At 37.9% G+C, this 18,323-nt stretch overlaps 3 protein-coding genes and 1 pseudogene across 4 annotated transcripts in view; 3 read left to right on the top strand and 1 right to left on the bottom strand.

The window, feature by feature from the left end:
* Positions 1–1,009: 1,009 nt before the first annotated feature.
* LOC123216427 lies at positions 1,010–2,751 on the bottom strand (annotated as a pseudogene).
* On the top strand, positions 2,422–6,238 carry LOC123217335 (protein KINESIN LIGHT CHAIN-RELATED 1-like). Of its 2 annotated transcripts, none has more exons than XM_044638313.1 (3): positions 2,422–3,458; positions 4,202–5,114; positions 5,776–6,238. In XM_044638313.1, exons 1-3 carry the CDS (start codon positions 2,843–2,845, stop codon positions 6,008–6,010), a joined length of 1,764 nt encoding a protein of 587 aa, XP_044494248.1. In that variant the 5' UTR covers positions 2,422–2,842; the 3' UTR covers positions 6,011–6,238. The 2 variants fall into 2 exon arrangements, with proteins under 2 accessions (XP_044494248.1, XP_044494247.1); XM_044638312.1 differs by having other exon boundaries at positions 2,430–3,462; positions 4,206–5,114.
* An 862-nt stretch (positions 6,239–7,100) lies between these two features.
* LOC123216275 (LOB domain-containing protein 1-like) lies at positions 7,101–8,094 on the top strand. The gene is made up of 2 exons (XM_044636682.1): positions 7,101–7,365; positions 7,535–8,094. Exons 1-2 carry the CDS (start codon positions 7,186–7,188, stop codon positions 7,871–7,873), a joined length of 519 nt encoding a protein of 172 aa, XP_044492617.1. The 5' UTR covers positions 7,101–7,185; the 3' UTR covers positions 7,874–8,094.
* Positions 8,095–10,582: 2,488 nt separating this feature from the next.
* The window catches only part of LOC123216428, an 8,385-nt gene continuing 644 nt past the window's right edge, over positions 10,583–18,323 (top strand). The window contains 11 exon segments of the mRNA XM_044636836.1: positions 10,583–11,061; positions 11,625–12,278; positions 12,281–13,132; positions 13,135–13,494; positions 13,497–14,273; positions 14,276–14,329; positions 15,531–15,993; positions 16,918–17,045; positions 17,048–17,145; positions 18,251–18,281; positions 18,284–18,318. Of these exon segments, the coding sequence (XP_044492771.1) occupies positions 10,668–11,061; positions 11,625–12,278; positions 12,281–13,132; positions 13,135–13,494; positions 13,497–14,273; positions 14,276–14,329; positions 15,531–15,993; positions 16,918–17,045; positions 17,048–17,145; positions 18,251–18,281; positions 18,284–18,318 (3,846 nt within the window). The 5' untranslated portion in view covers positions 10,583–10,667.

Genomic DNA, 18,323 nt, shown 5'->3' on the forward strand with positions numbered 1-18,323 from the left:
AAACTTCTTTTTGATAATAAATAATCTTTGACCATTTTTTACGTGTAGTTGGGAGATACATTTTTATGGTAGTCGGATTTAGCTTAATTACACCAGACAAAAGAAAATCTTGGATTTGAGTTAAAAATTAAAAAAGTTAACTTTACTATTTCTAAAAAGGCTAAATCACTATTTCCCACCCAAGGTATACTGTAATGGCAAGTTTTCATCCTTTAACTATGAAAATACCAAATATCCACCCATGACTGATTAAATTTAACAGAATCCTAACGTTTGAAAATTTTATCTCTTTTTATCCCCCTAAACTTTAAAAATTAAAATTTTTCCTCAGCCTAAGTTTTAAAAAATGACAGTTTCACCCTAGGGTTTGGTTTTGAAATCTCCGGCTCCATTATTGACGACCTCTCCCTCCCGAGATATCCTCTCTTTCCGACGATCTCTTTCCTCCCATTTGGAAGGTTGATCGATGTCAGAGACGTCTTAGGACGTTTTCCCAGAAGAAGACCTTTGGGAAGACGACCGTCTTCCCCGACGAAGTTCTTCGTCTCCCAAGACATCTACGACGTCAATCAGCCCTCCAAATAGGAAGAAAAAGATCGTCGGAAGGATAGGATGTCTCGGGAGGGAGAGACTGTCAACAATAGAGCCGGAGATTTCAAAACCAAACCCTAGGGTGAAACTGTCATTTTTTATAACTTAGGCTGGAGAAAAATTTTAGTTTTCAAAGTTTAGGGGGTTCAAAATAGATTATATTTTAGTTTATTTTTTAATATTATAGAGAAAATAACGATTTTACCCTTACCAACGTTATTTTTAACTGTTCATGGGTGGGTATTTGGTGTTTCCATAATTAAAGGATAGAAACTTGTCATTACAGCATACCTTGGGTGGGAAATAGTCGTTTGGCCTTCTAAAAATCTTAACTTTACTATTTATAAGATGCAACTGAAATATTGAGTACATCCTTAATATTGGAGTCCCATATTCTACCATTCATTAATATGTCAGAGTAAACACATTCTAGCTAGCTACTGCAAAAATATATATTCACCTTGCTCTTTGTAATGTCAAGCTTTGCCATGCATTTATGCTCTTAAAATGAGGCTGAACGAGTGAGCTTTGGCTTGGCTATCTTCTTGTCTACCTCGAGAGAAATCATGAGAAGATTGGAAGGGTTCTCAACTATCATTTTGGCAACCAAATACCCAGCAATGCTCCATGTCTGATAATTTCTTGCCTGCTTCCCTACATAACGTCCAGTCTTAGCATCATATTACTCAGGCCAACCATCTTTAGAAAGCCGCTGTTCCGCCAGATCTATTGCTCGTTTTGCAATTTGAGGCCTTCCGGTCTTGATGGATGCTGCAGCAAGTAGCCACAAGAGAACTCCAAAAAGAAACACACGGTCACACATTAAGGGAAATAAAAGGAAAAATGGATCACTGCGGTTGACATGACTAACAACATAAACAGAGTTTTGATCAACGTATGTTCATTAATGACGCTTACCTGGCCAAGATCCGCCATTATTGTGACTCCAGCTTATGCTTTTTGGATCATATCCAGCGCCAATCCTCCATTCATGTCCCTCCAAGGCTGGCTAAGAAATCTTCAAAGGCATCTCTCCTATCAAGTCCTCCCAGCGCTCCTCAATCAATTCCATAATTGCTGTTGCCTGTGCTGGCGTGGCAAGAGAACTCAAAATGGCAATGCAGTCCACCGGGAAGTCCACGCGAGCTGGGCTAACATTGCCAATCAAATATCCTCCTCTCAAGGGCATTAAATCAAACAACCATTCGGAAATAGAATCCGGGATGACATTGAACTTGTTAACAGTTGTGTGGGAGTACTCCTCTACCTTATAACGGTATATGTTATTTTGCTGCGTAAAACAGAGCCAGTAGTATTTTTGGATATTTGTTAACAGCCGTGTGGGAGTACTGCTTAGTTTTGAACTTTACGAGGTTCAATGTTTCAAAGAAATTCTTATAGTACCTTACCTATCGACTATTAATCTTTATAACCTTGAATACGATACATATATTAATCGATATATATTTTTACATTTTTGTGATTAATAAAGTATTTTTTTACTGTTAAAATTTGCTCTTAAAATTTCAATATTTATCTATGAGAGTGAATATAGTATTACTAATAAGTTCGAATTGAATCTTTATATTAAATAGCTAAAGTCTGATTAAATCAAATATTACAATTCGAATATTCAAGCACTAGAAGAACAATTATGATTGTTATCTGATACTCCTCGCGATAGCTCGTGACTTCATGAGTATACTAATAGCAACCATTGCTTTAAAATTCATTTTGCCTTTACCCACCCGGCCCGCCCGTTTTGCCCGGTCTAAGTAGAGTATGCGTGGGCCAGTGACAGTTACAGTAGCAGGGAGAGGCACTGGAGACATGTTACCGGGAAGCAAAAGAGGAAAGGCAAAAAAGGGAGCGTCAAGTTGGTGGAGAAAAGTTGAGAATATTAAGAGAGAAGATGAGCACATAAATTGAAGATAAAATCTTCCTTCTTCTCCTCAATAATATATACATACAGCTCACTCATTAACACTCATTTATCATCAATGGACTTCGTATCTCTATTCGTCCCTTTTTTCTTTTTAAAAATTGTTATCAAATTAAAGTACTCGAATTCTTTGATCATGAGACGTTTCTTCCAAGCAACTTTCCACCACCATCGCCATAACCACACTCATCATCATCAGACTTAACCCACTTTCTCATCTTTATTTCTTCTAATTTTCGTTTTTTCGTGTGTGCGTGCGTCTAATTTATGTTCAGAAAAAATTAGTTTCTAGCTACCCATTTCGCAACAATGCCGGATCTAGTCTCTGTAAAAACTCCACCCGTTATGCCGTCGTTAAACATTCTCTTAGCAGAAACCCGAAACGGAACAACTGACAACCATCGAACACCATCTCCAGTCATAAAGCGAGCTCCGTCTCCTTCACCATCCAATTCTCGCGTCAAATCCACGACAAAGACCACAGAGAAGGTCAGCATCGACGAATCATCTCTAGACAACCCGGATCTGGGTCCCTTTTTACTCAAGTTGGCCCGAGACACAATTTCTTCCGGTGATAGCCCGAACAAGGCCTTGGATTATGCAATTCGAGCGTCCAAATCATTTGAGAGGTTTTCGAGTCCGGGTCAGAGCCTGGACCTGGTTATGAGCTTGCACGTGGTAGCGGCAATTTATTGCAGTTTGGGAAGGCTTGAGGAGGCGGTTCCGGTTTTAGAGCGGTCGATCGAGCTTTCAGATGTTGAAAACGGGTCGGATCATGCTCTGGCGAAGTTTTCGGGATATATGCAGCTTGGAGACACGTATTCGTCGATGGGTTTGTTGGACAGATCCGTTTGGTGTTACGAGTCGGGTTTAAAGATCCAGATCGAGGCTATCGGTGATTCGGATCCAAGAGTCGTTGAAACTTGTAGGTAAGCTCTGTATGTCATATCAAACCTCATTGCCTTTGTCTTTCCCACTGGGATAAGATTCACCACTCCTTGTGCATGTTAGTTTATTAGTTGGCGGGAGGCTAATTTGTACTGTTTTGAAATGGTCTTATTCTATGGTTAGACATTTATCAGCCCAATCTAGCCCGTAGGTTACCGGGCTTGTGGGCTCTCATGTTTCATGTACAATCAGCGTACACTTGTTTTATTCATGCCATTGCCTCCCCTGTTCATTGCACGTGCCCACGTTATGTTTACCTATGCAGGACGAAGCTTCTGATTTCTTATAGATGTTTACTTATCTAATCAGTATATTCAAATAATAGTAATGGTGGGACTTGCTCTGTTTCAACTTGTTTCCTCCGCTGTTCATTTCACGTGCCCACATTATGTTTACCCATGATGGACGAAGCTTCTGATTTCTTATAAATGTTTTCTTATCTAATCAGTATATTCAAATAATAGTAATGGTTGAACTTGCTCTGTTTCAGCTTGTTTCTTCCCGGAGGAAGTATGTAAGATAGGACTGAAAGTTCTTATTTTCTCTATGGGAACCCACACCAAATATTCTAATATATTCTAGTATACTAGTATCATTTTTTTTTCAACCACATTTTTTTACTGTGTGAAAACATTTCGTCTTAGACTACTTTTAATTGTTTGAGACCAATAAATGTAGACCTTCAAGCATAGTTTAACTTTCTTATAATTTAATATGAAGACAGGTACTTAGCTGAGGCCCATGTACAGGCAATGCAATTTGATGAGGCAAAAAACCTATGTAAGAAGATCCTTGAAATTCACAAGGAGCACAGTCCTCCAGCCTCTTATGAAGAAGCAGCTGATCGCAGGCTTATGGCTCTTGTCTGTGAGGCAACGGGAGATTATGAATCTGCCCTCGAGCACCTTGTTCTGGCTAGCATGGTAATGATAGCTAATGGTCAAGAGAGCGAGGTTGCTTCTATCGATGTTAGCATTGGCAATATTTATATTTCTCTTTGCCGCTTCGATGAGGCCATTTTTTCCTATCAGAAAGCACTAACAGTATTCAAAGCTACTAAGGGTGAGAATCACCTTTCTGTTGCTTCAGTTTTTATTCGCCTTGCAGATCTGTACTACAAGATTGGCAAACTAAGGGAGTCCAAATCCTACTGTGAGAATGCCTTGAGGATATACGCAAAACCAGAGCCTGGATCTGCTTCTGAGGAGATTGCCAATGGTTTGACAGAAATCTCAGCAATCTTTGAAGCCTTGAATGAGCATGAGGAGGCATTGAAGCTCTTGCAGAAGGCTATGAAAATATTGGGAGATGCCCCTGGGCATCGTAACACGATTACAGGAATAGAAGCACAGATGGGTGTGATGTTCTATATGCTTGGGAGGTATGGGGAGGCTCATTGCTCTTTTGAGAGTGCTGCAGTGAAGCTTCGAGCAAGTGGGGAGAGTAAATCAGCATTCTTTGGAATCGTGTTGAACCAGATGGGATTGGCTTGTCTGCAGCTGTACAAGATAAAAGAGGCCACTGAGCTTTTTGAGGAAGCAAGGGGTGTATTAGAGCAGGAATGTGGTCCATATCACTTGGACACTCTTGGAGTATACAGCAATCTTGCTGCAACTTATGATGCCTTGGGAAGGTGAGCACACTTGGAAATTGTTTCCAAGTTCTTGTTTAGTTCTTCACCATTTTTTTTTTTTTTTTTTGCTTGCTGCGGGCTATATTCTCTCTGCTCTAGCCACTTGTTGGTTTGCCCATAAATATTAACAGATGGTTCATATAACAACTCATTGGAAACTCTAAGTGAATCTAGATCAAGAGTAAAATCCAATCCAATCTTTCACAAGTTGTTACAGACGGAATTTGTATTTTTAGACCCACAGTAGATTTCAATCAGAACTTTTCTAATATACTAATACGCTAGTCCTGTTTTTGCATGAAATATACGTAAAGGGTATATTGTTAGGGTTAGCCATTTCTGTTAGTAATTCAACGACTTCAACTTTGGTGTTATATTTTGTTAATAAACCCTGTTTTCTTTTTAGGGAGAATGATTTGGTTAGCCATTTCTGTTAGCAATTGGAAGGAGTCCATTTCTCCTTATCTTGACATGAAGACTATGGAGGAACATTTTGTGTCATTACCATAAGTGCTTAATTGTCTTTGTAGGTGTCTGCGGGTGCAGGGCTGTACACACAGATGTGCTAATGTCTAGTTTTTTGATTAATTTCTTGGCAAACATCAGTGTAGTGATTACTTAGGCTGCATTGCTGAACACCGGATTTTATTATTTATTTCAGGGTGGAAGATGCAATTGAGATATTGGAGTACATCCTTAAGGTGAGAGAAGAAAAGCTTGGAACGGCAAACCCAGATGTAGAGGACGAAAAGAAAAGGCTTGCTGAACTCTTGAAAGAATCAGGAAGGTCTCGAAACAGGAAAGGCAAATCACTTGAAAATCTTCTTGATTCCAACTCGCGTAGGAAGAAGAAGGACGCTACAAAGAGGCGGACTGGATTTAGTTTTAGAAGTTAAACTTCCACTAAGATAATCTCTTACGTGTTCTTGCTTCTGAGCCGAATGGACTCTTTATAATACAGGGGATTGTGTAAAGATAGGTTTTAAATTTGGTGGATCTTCCACGCGTCTCTGGATCTCAACCTCTCTTTTTATTTTATTCTTTTGTTTCCCTTATCTCTCTTGCGTTTATAACTAAATTATATGAAATAATAGCGCAGTCATTTTGAAGCTGTTTAGCAAAAATTGAAAGCAGGGATGCGCTGTCATTTGTTCTTTCTGACTTAGATGATAACTGAAGACCTATTACCTTAGCCCCATTCAACTCTTGTGTGCTTGAATTTTCGCCTAAAGCCCACCTTTCTATGTATTCTTAATTGGATACTAACTGATGTGTTTATTCATAAGATTCAACGAGAAACAATATGGCAATTTATACAGATTCATTTCCTCTGCATTTATGTTCGCAAAAACACAGATTATATAAGCAGTTATACAGGGGTTAACCCTCAAAGTTTTAGCTTCAACCCATCTCTGCAAGGCTCAAACCAAGTCAGTTGGCAGTTTCATTGTAGCTTGTAGTCTTTTTTTCAGCCCAGACCCTTTTAGGGGAAAATGAGGAGTAAAAACCACGTGTGAGTTGAATATGATAATCATCTAAGATTTTTCTTCTCCAAGGAATGATAAGTTGAAAATATTAACCTTCACATAAAACGTGGAAATAAAGAAAACAAATTTCAACCTGTTTCAAGAATTCAAATAAATGGATTCCAACCTCCAAATTTTAGAAGAAAAAGATTTTTCTAACTTTGAAAATTTAATGTGTTATCATATCTGCACAAGTTAGTCACAATAGTTGTAATTTAGAATAAAGACAAAGTTGGATTACACCTAATCAGATTTTTCTTCGGCAATGACAGTGACTTACTTCAGCATCATCAAGGACTTGTTTGGGGAAAAACCATATAGTTTACTACTGTTAGGCCTACTTTCCTAACAGTAAACTCAATTTTCAACACATCATCATCCTGCAACTATCCACAAGTGCGCCTCCCCCACTCACTTGCACTTCAATTTTGAATTTATTAGTTCCCCATAAGCAAGTCATGTACTAGCCCTTCCTGGCAACTTCCTTTCTCTTGCCATTATATATACTTGGATTATATCACAAACCAGTCATAGCACTTAAACAAATGGGTTCTGAAAAGGTGTCAAGAACCAGGACTCATCAACCTTGTGCTGCTTGTAAGATGCTTCGTCGGAGATGTGACAACAATTGCGTACTTGCACCGTATTTTCCTATTGATGAGATGGGAAAGTTTGCCTGTGTGCATAAGGTTTTTGGAGCTAGCAATGTCATTAAAATGATTCAGGTGGGGATGATTCACTAATGGATCTTAACTTTTCTGTAACTTCATGTTGGATGTATTACTGTTTCATTAATCTGCTTAACATCAAAAGTAAAGCTAGATACCATCATTAAAATCCTCCAAAAGGGTTGTCCTGGTGTGTTTTAATATTAGTGTTTTGATGTGATTACAGATGGTTGAGGAGACAAAGCGGGAGGATGCTGTAAAGGCAATAGTTTATGAAGCAACAGCAAGGCTCAGAGACCCTGTTTATGGCAGCGCTGGGGCTACTTTTCACTTGCATAAGATGGTGCAGGATCTGAAAGTTGAGTTGGAATCAATACAAACTCAAGTTGCGGCTTTGCAAGAGCAAAGAAATCAGTTATTGGGCATCCTTATGAATGTTCATCACCAGGATCCTGTCTTCCCCATAAATGAATCCATGTTTGATTGTGGAAGTTTCTCAGTAGGTGATGGATCTTTAGCCTGTGATCCTTTTGACTTCTCTATGGAGTGTGACTGGATTTTGTGAGGGGATTCTTATTCTCACCGTTCAGTTATCCTCAGTATCATTAGTTAGAATTTTTCTTTTTAGAAGGTTAAAAAGATATATCAAGAACTTAGTAGGAAGGTAGGTAGCCATGGAAAATATACTCTGGTTCAGCTTGACAAGAAATGTTACATGGTAGAATCAAAATTTACAAAGTTATAATTTGTAATTTTAAAGCTATTAACTATTGATTCGTTTGACCAGTCTACTACAGTTACCGCTCTCCTTTTTTATAATTAGTATTGTTATATGCCTAACATAAGAAAATTTGCCAGATTTTCTTCCTAGAAACAAAACAAGTTGGGACAAAATTCAAAGTCGTCAGTTTTTCCATTTTCAAGCCTCCATTGACTAAGTGCTGTAGCGAAGTTTGTGGTCACATATCTTGATATTGACACATTCAAATAAAAAGAAAGGAGAAGAAAACATGAACTCTTCTTCTCAGTCAGCTGAAGTGACTTGAAGCCGCCCTTGCCTAACCATGTTCGTTAGTTTGGTTTTCAGTTCTCTATTGAACTTCTATAATCTGCACATAGCAGAGTTGCCTAACCATGTCGTCAGAGCCGCATGAAGATGTGGCAGCGTCTATTGCCTAGACCAACCCACCGGTCTGTTGTTGAAAACTTTAGATGGCCGCCTTAACTCTAACCGAATAAGAAGACTTCATCTATCATAATTTAACAAGACTTCGAAATTAAATAAGTACTGAATTTATAAGCTTAACTAACTAAAAATACACCTTTAAATTTGATTATGACAGGTAAGCAAAGATGTTTAGTTCCAATAAAAGGTTTCAGGTTTTGATTTTCAAGTAGCTTTTTGAGGGCCTTGTGACGAGCAATAGCACCAGTGGCTTGGCATCTCACTTTCGAAAAGCCTGCAATCCACAGGCAGACCAAAAAGGTCCCTAGCTTTAGAAGTGGAAAAGAATGATTTGATTCCTCTGCTTGCTAAGTCTTCTTCAAATTCTGCTTCCTCTCAGTCAAAATCTTTCGTATGTTGGAAGATTTAGCCAGTTGAAGAGTTATCGAATCCTTACAATCTCTATATTGGAGAAGATAAAATCAAATGGTGTTTCATTCTCCTATATTTGAATGATCGATTTGAAGGAAATGAAAAGAGAAAAATTATTAGAGAAAAAGAAAATTTTAAAAAAGAAAAACCGTTGAATAAAAAATAATTTTATAAAAAAATGTTATTTTTTAAAATTTTATCTTAAAAAATTATTAATTTATAATTTTTTAGGTTTAAATAAAAAATAAAATAAAATTTTTATTTATTTTAATATTAAATATTTATAAAAAATTTCTCTGGTATACTGATAAATAAAGACAAAGCAACGGAAGCTTCCTCAACAAAAATCTTCAGTCACAACACAAGTTGGTCAGTTTTACATCAACACCATAAATTTGGTTATTTTAATTAGATTGATTCTAAACGTGCAATCAAATCTTTTTAGCTAATTTATATATACACCAATATGTGACATTATATATTACCAATTTATTTTGCATGTATAAATGACTAATATTGCGCAGATAGATTTATTCATTTAATTAATTACCTGAATTGAAACAGCAATTAGATTTTGGGAGAAGGACTATTTCCCACCCAACTTTTGATGCAATCTCAAATTGACACCCACGGCAGATGAAAATCCAATTTTTCCACCCGTGAGCTATTAAAATGGATGATTTCTGTTTGAATAAGGGTAAAATGTCTATTTTACCCTTGTTAGATGAAATGACAAAAATACCCCTCAATTTAATTTCTCAAAATTAATGTGAGAGTTTTACCATTCACCCCCCTTAGGTTTTAGAAACTAACATTTTCACCCCACGGTAGATGACAAAATACCCCTCAACTTTAAAAACTAACATTTTCACCCCAAACCTAGGGTTTCCATATTTTTCAAAATACAGCCGCCCCCATAACTTTCAAAACTAGCATTTCACCCCCATTCTCCAACTTCAACTCCGGACGTCTTCTCCGGCGTCGTCACCGGCCTCCTCCTTCTCCTGGTGCGACGGCGGTGGTGCGACGAAGAGATCTTCCTCTCCTCATCGCACGGTGCGACGAAGAGACGAAGATCCCTTCGTCGCACGATGCGACGAAGAGACGGAGATGGGGGGCGTCGATCTGGAAGAACAGACGGAGATGGGAGATCTGGAAGAACAGACGGAGACGGAGATGGGGGGCGTCGATCTGGAAGAACAAACGAAGAGACGGAGACGGAGATCTGGAAGAACAGACGAAGCATCGTCGTCGTCGAAGCGTCCCTCGTCGAAGCATCGTCGTTTGTAGTCGTCGTCGAAGCGTCGTCCTTCGTCGTCCTTTGTAGTCGGAGATGGGAGATCGGTCGAATGCGTCGGCCATCGATAGTGGCCGGAGAAGGAAGCAAACCCCAAGGGTGCAATCTAAACTTTTCAAACTTTGAGGATGGGTTAGTTATTAGTTTTTAAAACCTGGAGGGGGGAAACGGTAAAATTTAAAATTTTTAATGTTTTAAATAGCAAATGATGATTTTGCCCCTGTCTCTAACTGAAAAATTGGACGGCAGTTTGGTCACGGGTGGGAAAACTGGATTTTCATCTGCCGTTGGTGGCAAGTTGAGAACGCATCAAAAGTTGGGTGGGAAATAGTCCTTCTCCCTTAGATTTTTGTAGCATTTAGTAGCAGCCAGATTTGTGAACCCCGTGTGTGTATATGTAGTAAAGCTCTTCATCAGTCCCGCTCTATTTCACTCAGATCGGAGCTGTAATTTCAAAAAGAAAAGATGCCAGAAGTAGAATCAAGCTGTAATTTTCGAAATGCAAATCCTACAGTTGATCCCATTGATCATCTTCCACTCTCTCTTCTCCGATCTGAATTCATCCCGGCCGCACCCACCCGATCTGTATCAGCAATCGACTGGTTACCGGAGTTTGCCGGTTACTCATGGGTGGCGTACGGAGCATCTTCTCTCCTGGTGATCTCTCATTTTCCGTCTCCACTCTCCCAAGAAGAAACCCTAATTGGTCCGATTTTTCGACAAATTTTCGAGCTCTCCGATGATTCAACGCCCGTCACCGCCGTGTCTTGGTCCCTGGCAATTCCTTCAATTGGCGGCCTCGCTGCTGCCTCGGGGAATTGTATCTATGTCTTTACTCATGATTCGGGGAGCTCTAAAGGTTTCTAAGAGTTCTTTTTTGGCGTTTGTTTTTCTCTTTGTTTATCAAGAAAGTTGATGGAAAGAATATTAGAAACCTACTAGGATGAGTACGCATTCACTATTACTCGTACTTAGCCTTGCTAGAGTACTACTTTCTTCACACTCTTTATCGTTTAGTTTACAAGAAATGCGATTACGTGAGTCGTAGTATAGGTTAATCATAAGTTAATTTATGTTTGGTGTTTTTTCTTTTTTTTCTAAATTTTTTGCAATATAGGTTGGTATAACGGTTGCAGCGGAGTGTGACTAAATTGCTGAGTTCATCAAATGTAGATGTTAAAGAATTTTACTTGGAACTATATTTCTTTTCACCAGATTCTTAATCTAATATTTGCCTTTGTTACTTTTCATTTAGAGTTTATGAGTTCTTCTGTCAAACTATGTGTCTCAAAAGGAAAAAAAAAAAACAACAGGGAAGAAGCATGTTTTAAAGCCAAATGCATACAGACCATTTTCCTATTTAATTATTTGTTCGAAATATTCTGTTTAGTTTGAATTCAAATTTCTTTTACTCATATTCAGGTTCTTTTTGTTGGAGCCAGAATGCAGTACTCATACAACTTGCAAAGGTGGAGGCAATTCAATGGACAGGGTCAGGGGATGGGATCATTTCCGCTGGAATTGAGGTCATTTTGTGGAAAAAGCAAAACACATCCTGGGAAATTGCTTGGAAGTTTAAAGAGAATCAGCCTCAAAATCTTGTTTCTGCAACTTGGTCCATTGAGGGACCTTCTGCAACCGCAGCTTATATGTATAAACCAGACCTTGTTGGATCTAATGAGGTAGGCAAGTGTGTTTTGATTTGTTACAGTGATGGAAAATCTGAATATACAAAAGTCAGGTTACATCATCCTCAGCCTATTGTAATGATTCAATGGAGGCCATCACAAATAAGGCAGGGAGATGCAAAACATTCATCTAGGCATGTGCTGCTGACAAGCTGCTTAGATGGAACTCTAAGATTATGGAGTGAGATGGATAGTGGGAGGGTTAAAAAAGTTGGCAGGGATGTTAATGATAATAAAACCATGAGGCGATCTTTTTGTGTTGTTGCTGTGATTGAAGTAAATCAGGCCTTGGATGGAGACCTTGGAATGGATGTATTTTTTACATGGGCAACAGAAAACCGAAGTATGTTTAAATCCAGTGAAGGAGACAACCAATTTATTACTGCTGAGAATTTGAGCATGGAGGGGCTGGCAAATGTGAGTGGTTAATTGGGTTTGGTCCTGGAATGCTGGTCACTTTCTGGGCTATCCATTGTCTTGATGACATCAATCCCTTAAGGTGCCCACGAGTTACATTATGGAAGAAACAAAGCCTGGAATCTGGAACTCTTAGTAGAGCTGATTTTTCAAGTTTTAAGGAGCAACTAATTCTTAATAAAGTTGTCATTTCAAGAAACTCCCTTTCTGGTCCTCCAACTCTTTGTTCTTTGATTCGTCTATCACCTTGTAACTCCTTAGTCTGGTCCTTTTTGCACACCCAAACATCAAAAAGTATAGAGGATATATCTCCAAATGAATCTCAAACGGGAAAGTTCTTGCCATTTTCAGCATGTGGGGTTTTAGATATGGATGGCCACACGGGGAAAATCTTACAAGTTGCTGTGCATCCTTGTGCCTCTGAAGTTGAACTTGCTGTTTCTCTTGACTCTAATGGGTTGCTGTTATTCTGGTCTCTTTCGACCATTTCAAATAGCATCTCTGCCTTCCCAACGTTGATTCCTACATGGAAACTATGTGGAAAACTTGAAACTCAAGGTTTGTGTTCGAAATATACATCCTTGAGCTGGGCTCCTTCAATGCTGCTTGAAGACAGGGTTCTTCTTATGGGTCATGTTGCAGGAATAGATTGCTTTATGGTAAAGGTTTCTATAACTGAAGAGGATGAAATATCATGTAATTACATATGCACTATACCTCTTAGTGGTCATAGGGTTTATGAGGAAGGTCCTTCAAATATATATACTATACCTTTGCCTTCTTGTAACATTAAAATGGTAAAGTATAATAAATTTATGCTTTTGGGGTTTGGATGAATGGGTTTGAGGCCTTATCATGGGAAATCACCTTTCACCCTGTTGATTTACTGGGAAGTTGCTGTGAATGTAATGTTGAAGATAATTTTGTTAAAGGCATTGCCTGGAAGTTTGAAATTTCTACTACTGATAAAAGATATTGCATTGTTGTCTGTCTGCGCTCATCCCAATTTCCTGAGGCTCACACAAATAATCAAATTACTAGTTTTGCTGTGGTCTGTCCAAGTAGTCTGACACCTGTGGATAAAAAATTAGCTGATGATGATATTTGCAGCAAAATTCCTGCATATACTATGGCAACAGGCTCCTCTGAGGGTATTTTGAAACTGTGGCGAAGTAACCTTGGCAGCCTATCAACCCTGACATGCAATGGGAGCTTGTAGGTATGTTTGTTGCACATCAAGGTCCTGTTTCTACTCTGTGCGTAACTAATTGTGGCCGGAAGATTGCAACTGTTTCTTCTAAAAGTGATTCAAATGCTGTGAGCACACTTTCTGTATGGGAGTCTGTATACCTTACAGGTTTTGGCAGTTTCATATTGGAAGATACATTATCCTTTGACAGAAGTGTTGTTGCTGTAAATTGGCTAACTTTTGAAAATGGTCAATTCTTACTTGGTGTGTGCATGGAGAATGAGCTGTGGATATATGCACAGAGGCGCTGTGGCGGTCAGACTTTGCTGAACTCTAAAAAGTCTTTGAAAATGCAAATTTGGTTGTGCATTGCATTTGCTCATACTTCTTCTGCTATTCATGGCCTGTTTTCTGGTCACAGGGCCACAGCTATTGTTGTGCACAATAGCTACTTTAGTCTATTTAGTAGGTGGCTGTTTCTCACTGACAAAGAAAATCAGGGCAAATGCCATTCAAATTTTGTCAAGGACAACTCTTCTTGTCTTGACTATGGAACAGGGACAAACGATCTTTGTGCTGTGTCCACTGGTTGTGACATTGGTGCTTCCAAAGTTTCATCAGTTGAAGATCTTAGAAGGGAATGCAAGTCTCCTCTTTCTGTGATGACCGATATGAAAAGTGATCTACCAAGATATTTGTTTGTAGAAAGTGATCAACTTCAATTTGGTTCAGGAATCATGCTTGGTTCCTGGAGCTTGCTGGAAATTGCTGAGAAGTTAAGGGATCTTTGCCTGCTTATCATCCTGAGGCACTCCTCACAAATTTATATTCAGGTATCAGTTGTACCCATTTTATAATGTACACAATTCATTCTTGTGCTTCAATCTTTAACAGTCTATCTAAGCTGCTGCTATGCTAGTTATAGCATTCATCTTTGATTGTCAGACAATTAGACAGTTACATCATAAAAATGGTCTTTTTACTTTTCTGAAAGGGGACAATGAAGAAATTTCATTCAGTGGCTAGGACTTGAGAATAGTTTTGAGTAGATCCAGAATAGGCTTTTCAGCTATATAACATCTCAGGCCGATAATCTAGGTAAAAGCTTTTTTACTTTGTCTTTTATTGCAGTTCAGACATCTTGCATTCCTTTGACCTATCTGTTAAAAATAAGAAATAGGAAAAAAACTACTTAACTGCTATATATGAATTTCTCTTTACTTTCCATATGGGATAAAGTCTCTTCCATTGTTTGTGGAGCTTGGTAAAACCACTTCAGTCATCCATATGAATTTTGGAAAACTGTGGCCTAAACTTTATATTATATTTTACACACGAACATTCACATTTGGGTATGATATTGGTTGTTAATTACTTGTTTTAGTCTATTGGAGGCTCATGGAGCCTCTTCTCCTATTGCGAAACCCATCTTGTGTGAACAGGATTTGACCCCATGTCTCTAGGCAACAGGTGATTTTACCATCTAAGCTTGCTGACACTGACTGTTTATTATCGTAAGTAACTCATATTTATTGTCTTGTGGATATCTTGGATTTTGTTTGTCAATCTTGAAGGAAATTGCTCTTCTTCTCCTACGTATCCCTATTCCTTTTCCTTATGTTTTAGTCATCTGCAAATCTTGTCTATGGTATGATATATGTGGACACTTGAAGTTCTTATATATAAGGCAGGATGAAGAATGAGTGGTATACTTTGTTTATTTATTTTTTTACCATCCTATTGTGAAATATTCACTCAGTGACTAAAAAGAAGCACAAATATGTTAAAGGGTTTAAATTGAGATGGTCTGTCTTACATGGTCATGGGTGTTTACATCCTCAAAAGGAATGTTACTCATGACCTCACAACAGATATATCTGATACATTTATCAAATATGTTTTGTAGTATGCTGACCTATATTGATTCTATTCCTGTGAGGTCTCCAGCTTTCATTTAATTTTGGGAAGCAGTTCATTGAAAACTTAATATTTAATCGCATGCTAAGGCTAATGATATAATGCTGATGTCTTTAGGGAATTGGAAACGTGCATATATATCTGTCAGGCATCTCATTGAATACCTTACTGCACTTGATGTCTCAGAGAAGAGATGTCCCTCCACAAAGTCTGGCCATATTGTCCCACAGATCCTTTTGTCAAATTATTATGAAGGGTTTCTTTCCAAAGGTTCTGCCAATAATGAATTTAAATGGAGTGGGGTTGATACATCGATGACATCTTCTTCACAGTTTAATGGAGGCATTACTGAGTTTGCTTACAATTTTGAGTCAGCTGATGCTTCCACTTACATGATTAATTCATCTTCTCCGAAATCTGAACTTTGTGGCTTAGCTGAGTCTTTTGAGAATTTAAATGGCCTACCAGCTATATCCACCATAGATAAAATGGAAATTCTTGCAGTTGTTGATCTACTCAAGGAAGTTAGTAATATGCAGTCCGCTTCAGCCTACGAAAATCTTGATGAACCTGGCCGAAGGTACCTCAACAATATGTTTATTGCATTGTTTGTGTTTCTGCATTATTGTTCTATGGCATTTACTGCATGGTGTAGTAACCAGATTCTGATTTTGCTTAGGGGGCTTGACTCAAATATGTGGTTTGATCTTAAATCTTACTTAGTGCCAGCTCAGTATTTAGGTCTGTGATGTTAATCTTTTCAATGATTTTTCCTTGCTGACAAGTCAACTTAGTTATTAAGGGCTTGAAGGAGGTGGGCCCAGCACACAAAATTTATGAAAAAATTTCAACTCTTTAAAACTCTGCAATGGCAAGACAATAGTCTCATTTATAAAGAACCAAGTCTAAATGTTGTGCAGTGGATTCTCATTCCTCAAAACGGTTTTTCATTTATTGAAAACAGTTGTTCATTTGAGTCTGCACCACTTTTTGCATGTTGCATAAAGAGATTTTTTTGTCTATATTAATACTACTAATCTCAAACTTGTGGTTGATAGGAAAGGCTCTACAATGTTATAAATCTTAAAGATGCCCCACACATGCATGGTCAGATTTAATTTGTAGAATTGTTGCTTGGATCTAAATTCAGGTCCAACTTAATGTGTGACTTTTTACCTAATAGAATTAGGAGATTCTACATAAGACCTTTTAAATCAAGCTGATTATGATATCATGTTGGAACCCTGCAAATCCTAGAAGCTTAAATAGTTTAAATGGTGCCTACCTAGGTACTTGAACTTTCAAACAAATAGTTTTCAACTTCAGTTATAGCATAAAATTATGTTATTTAGTCTTTGTGCCTACTCTGATTTAAAATTTCGTTTGCTGTTGTTATGTAAAGTAATAGTGGTGTTAATTCAAACTTTAATTCTTTTTCCAATAGTTTTTAGTTTTTTTAAATTTTGAAAATGATATATGTGTATCGTTGAACTGTTTGTTGAAGGTTTTGGGTGGCATTAAGGTTTCAGCAACTACACTTTTCTCGAAGGTTTGGTAGATTGGCATCTGTGGAAGAGTTGATGGTTGAGTCTAGGCTTATAGGATGGGCTTTCCACTCTGATTGTCAGGAAACTTTTTTGGTTCTGTTCTAACTAATGAACCATCTTGGCCAGAAATGCGGGCACTGGGTGTTGGATTTTGGTTCGCTAACATGACACAATTGCGTATAAGGGTAACATTGGGAGCTATTTATTTTTTATTAATTTATTTATACACTGTATCTCAGTCTTTAGTTTTTAACATTTGTTTATAATAATATATCAGTCTTTAATTGCAACAGAACTGTGTCCTTTTTTGGGTACCCTTGTAGATCTTGGTTAACCTTTTCTGTTATAACTATGCATTGATTAGTTTCAGTTGTACATGATTTTCTGCACGGTTCATTTTCCATCTTAAGAGTAGATTTATCCAGGAAAACGTGAAAATACAGATCACGTTGGTCTGACTACTGTGGAGTCTCACATTATTTCCTTCCCGAGTAATCTGGTAGTACGATCACCTGTTTATAGTGGGATGCAATTTTGTGGGATTCAGTTGATATTTGGAGAAATAGTTTGTTTTGTCGGGCTGGCAATGTGTATAGCATTGCAGGACAGGAGAGTTGATTCGTCCTAATCTAGAGAACCCATTTTGAAGAGGCATCTCATTCATGTTTTGATTTCAGATTTGGCTTTCTGCATCAATGATAGGTGGTTATTTTTGAGTTAGGATAGCCATGCCTTTCACTTGATTATTGTTTAGTTGGTGCAGATTGCAGCTTGTTATCAGAAATAGGTTTATTCAGGTGTCACTATGTCCAGAATTTAAGGCTGACTGATTAGGTCAAGACAGTAGTATTTTCGTTCTATATCCCCCCTCATATGCAAGCCACACAGATAGATCATACTAAAACTACAAATGGAAAAACTTATTATTGTTTCATTGAAACAATGAAAGGAGTTAGAAGCAAAACTTTGAGTTTGGCTGGGATACCACATTAAGTAAATCACTATCCACAGCTAACAGTGTTTTGTGATTGCAAACTATTGGTTTGCATCGGATGATCATGGTCATGAATGGAAGTTGCTGGAATTGAGAAATGGTTCTTTGACTTTTGAAATTTCTCTTCTCCAATATTTTCTTACTTTGTTTATTATTTTTTATTTTTTTTATGCATTATGTTGTATGTCATCTGGGTACTCTGATGGACAAGATATATGTTGTCTCATCTCAACTCTGTAATAAACAGTTAAAAGTGTTTTACTTGTGGATTTCTGATACTATTCTTTTAATTGTAGATGGAGAAACTGGCAAGAACACAGTACCTGAAAGCAAAAATCCTAAAGACTGTGCACTTTTATATATAGCTTT

The sequence above is a fragment of the Mangifera indica genome, chromosome 5 (genome assembly GCF_011075055.1).
Source record: "Mangifera indica cultivar Alphonso chromosome 5, CATAS_Mindica_2.1, whole genome shotgun sequence".
Classification (NCBI taxonomy): Eukaryota; Viridiplantae; Streptophyta; class Magnoliopsida; order Sapindales; family Anacardiaceae; genus Mangifera; species Mangifera indica.

Excerpts from the sequence above, each read along its gene's own strand:
- LOC123217335 (XM_044638313.1), top strand. The coding sequence starts at position 2,843 with ATGCCGGATCTAGTCTCTGTAAAAACTCCACCCGTTATGCCGTCGTTA. Across the intron at positions 3,459-4,201 it reads TCCAAGAGTCGTTGAAACTT|ACAGGTACTTAGCTGAGGCC; the intron begins GTAGGTAAGCTC and ends TTTAATATGAAG. Across the intron at positions 5,115-5,775 it reads ACTTATGATGCCTTGGGAAG|GGTGGAAGATGCAATTGAGA; the intron begins GTGAGCACACTT and ends TATTTATTTCAG.
- LOC123216275 (XM_044636682.1), top strand. The coding sequence starts at position 7,186 with ATGGGTTCTGAAAAGGTGTCAAGAACCAGGACTCATCAACCTTGTGCT. Across the intron at positions 7,366-7,534 it reads ATGTCATTAAAATGATTCAG|ATGGTTGAGGAGACAAAGCG; the intron begins GTGGGGATGATT and ends ATGTGATTACAG.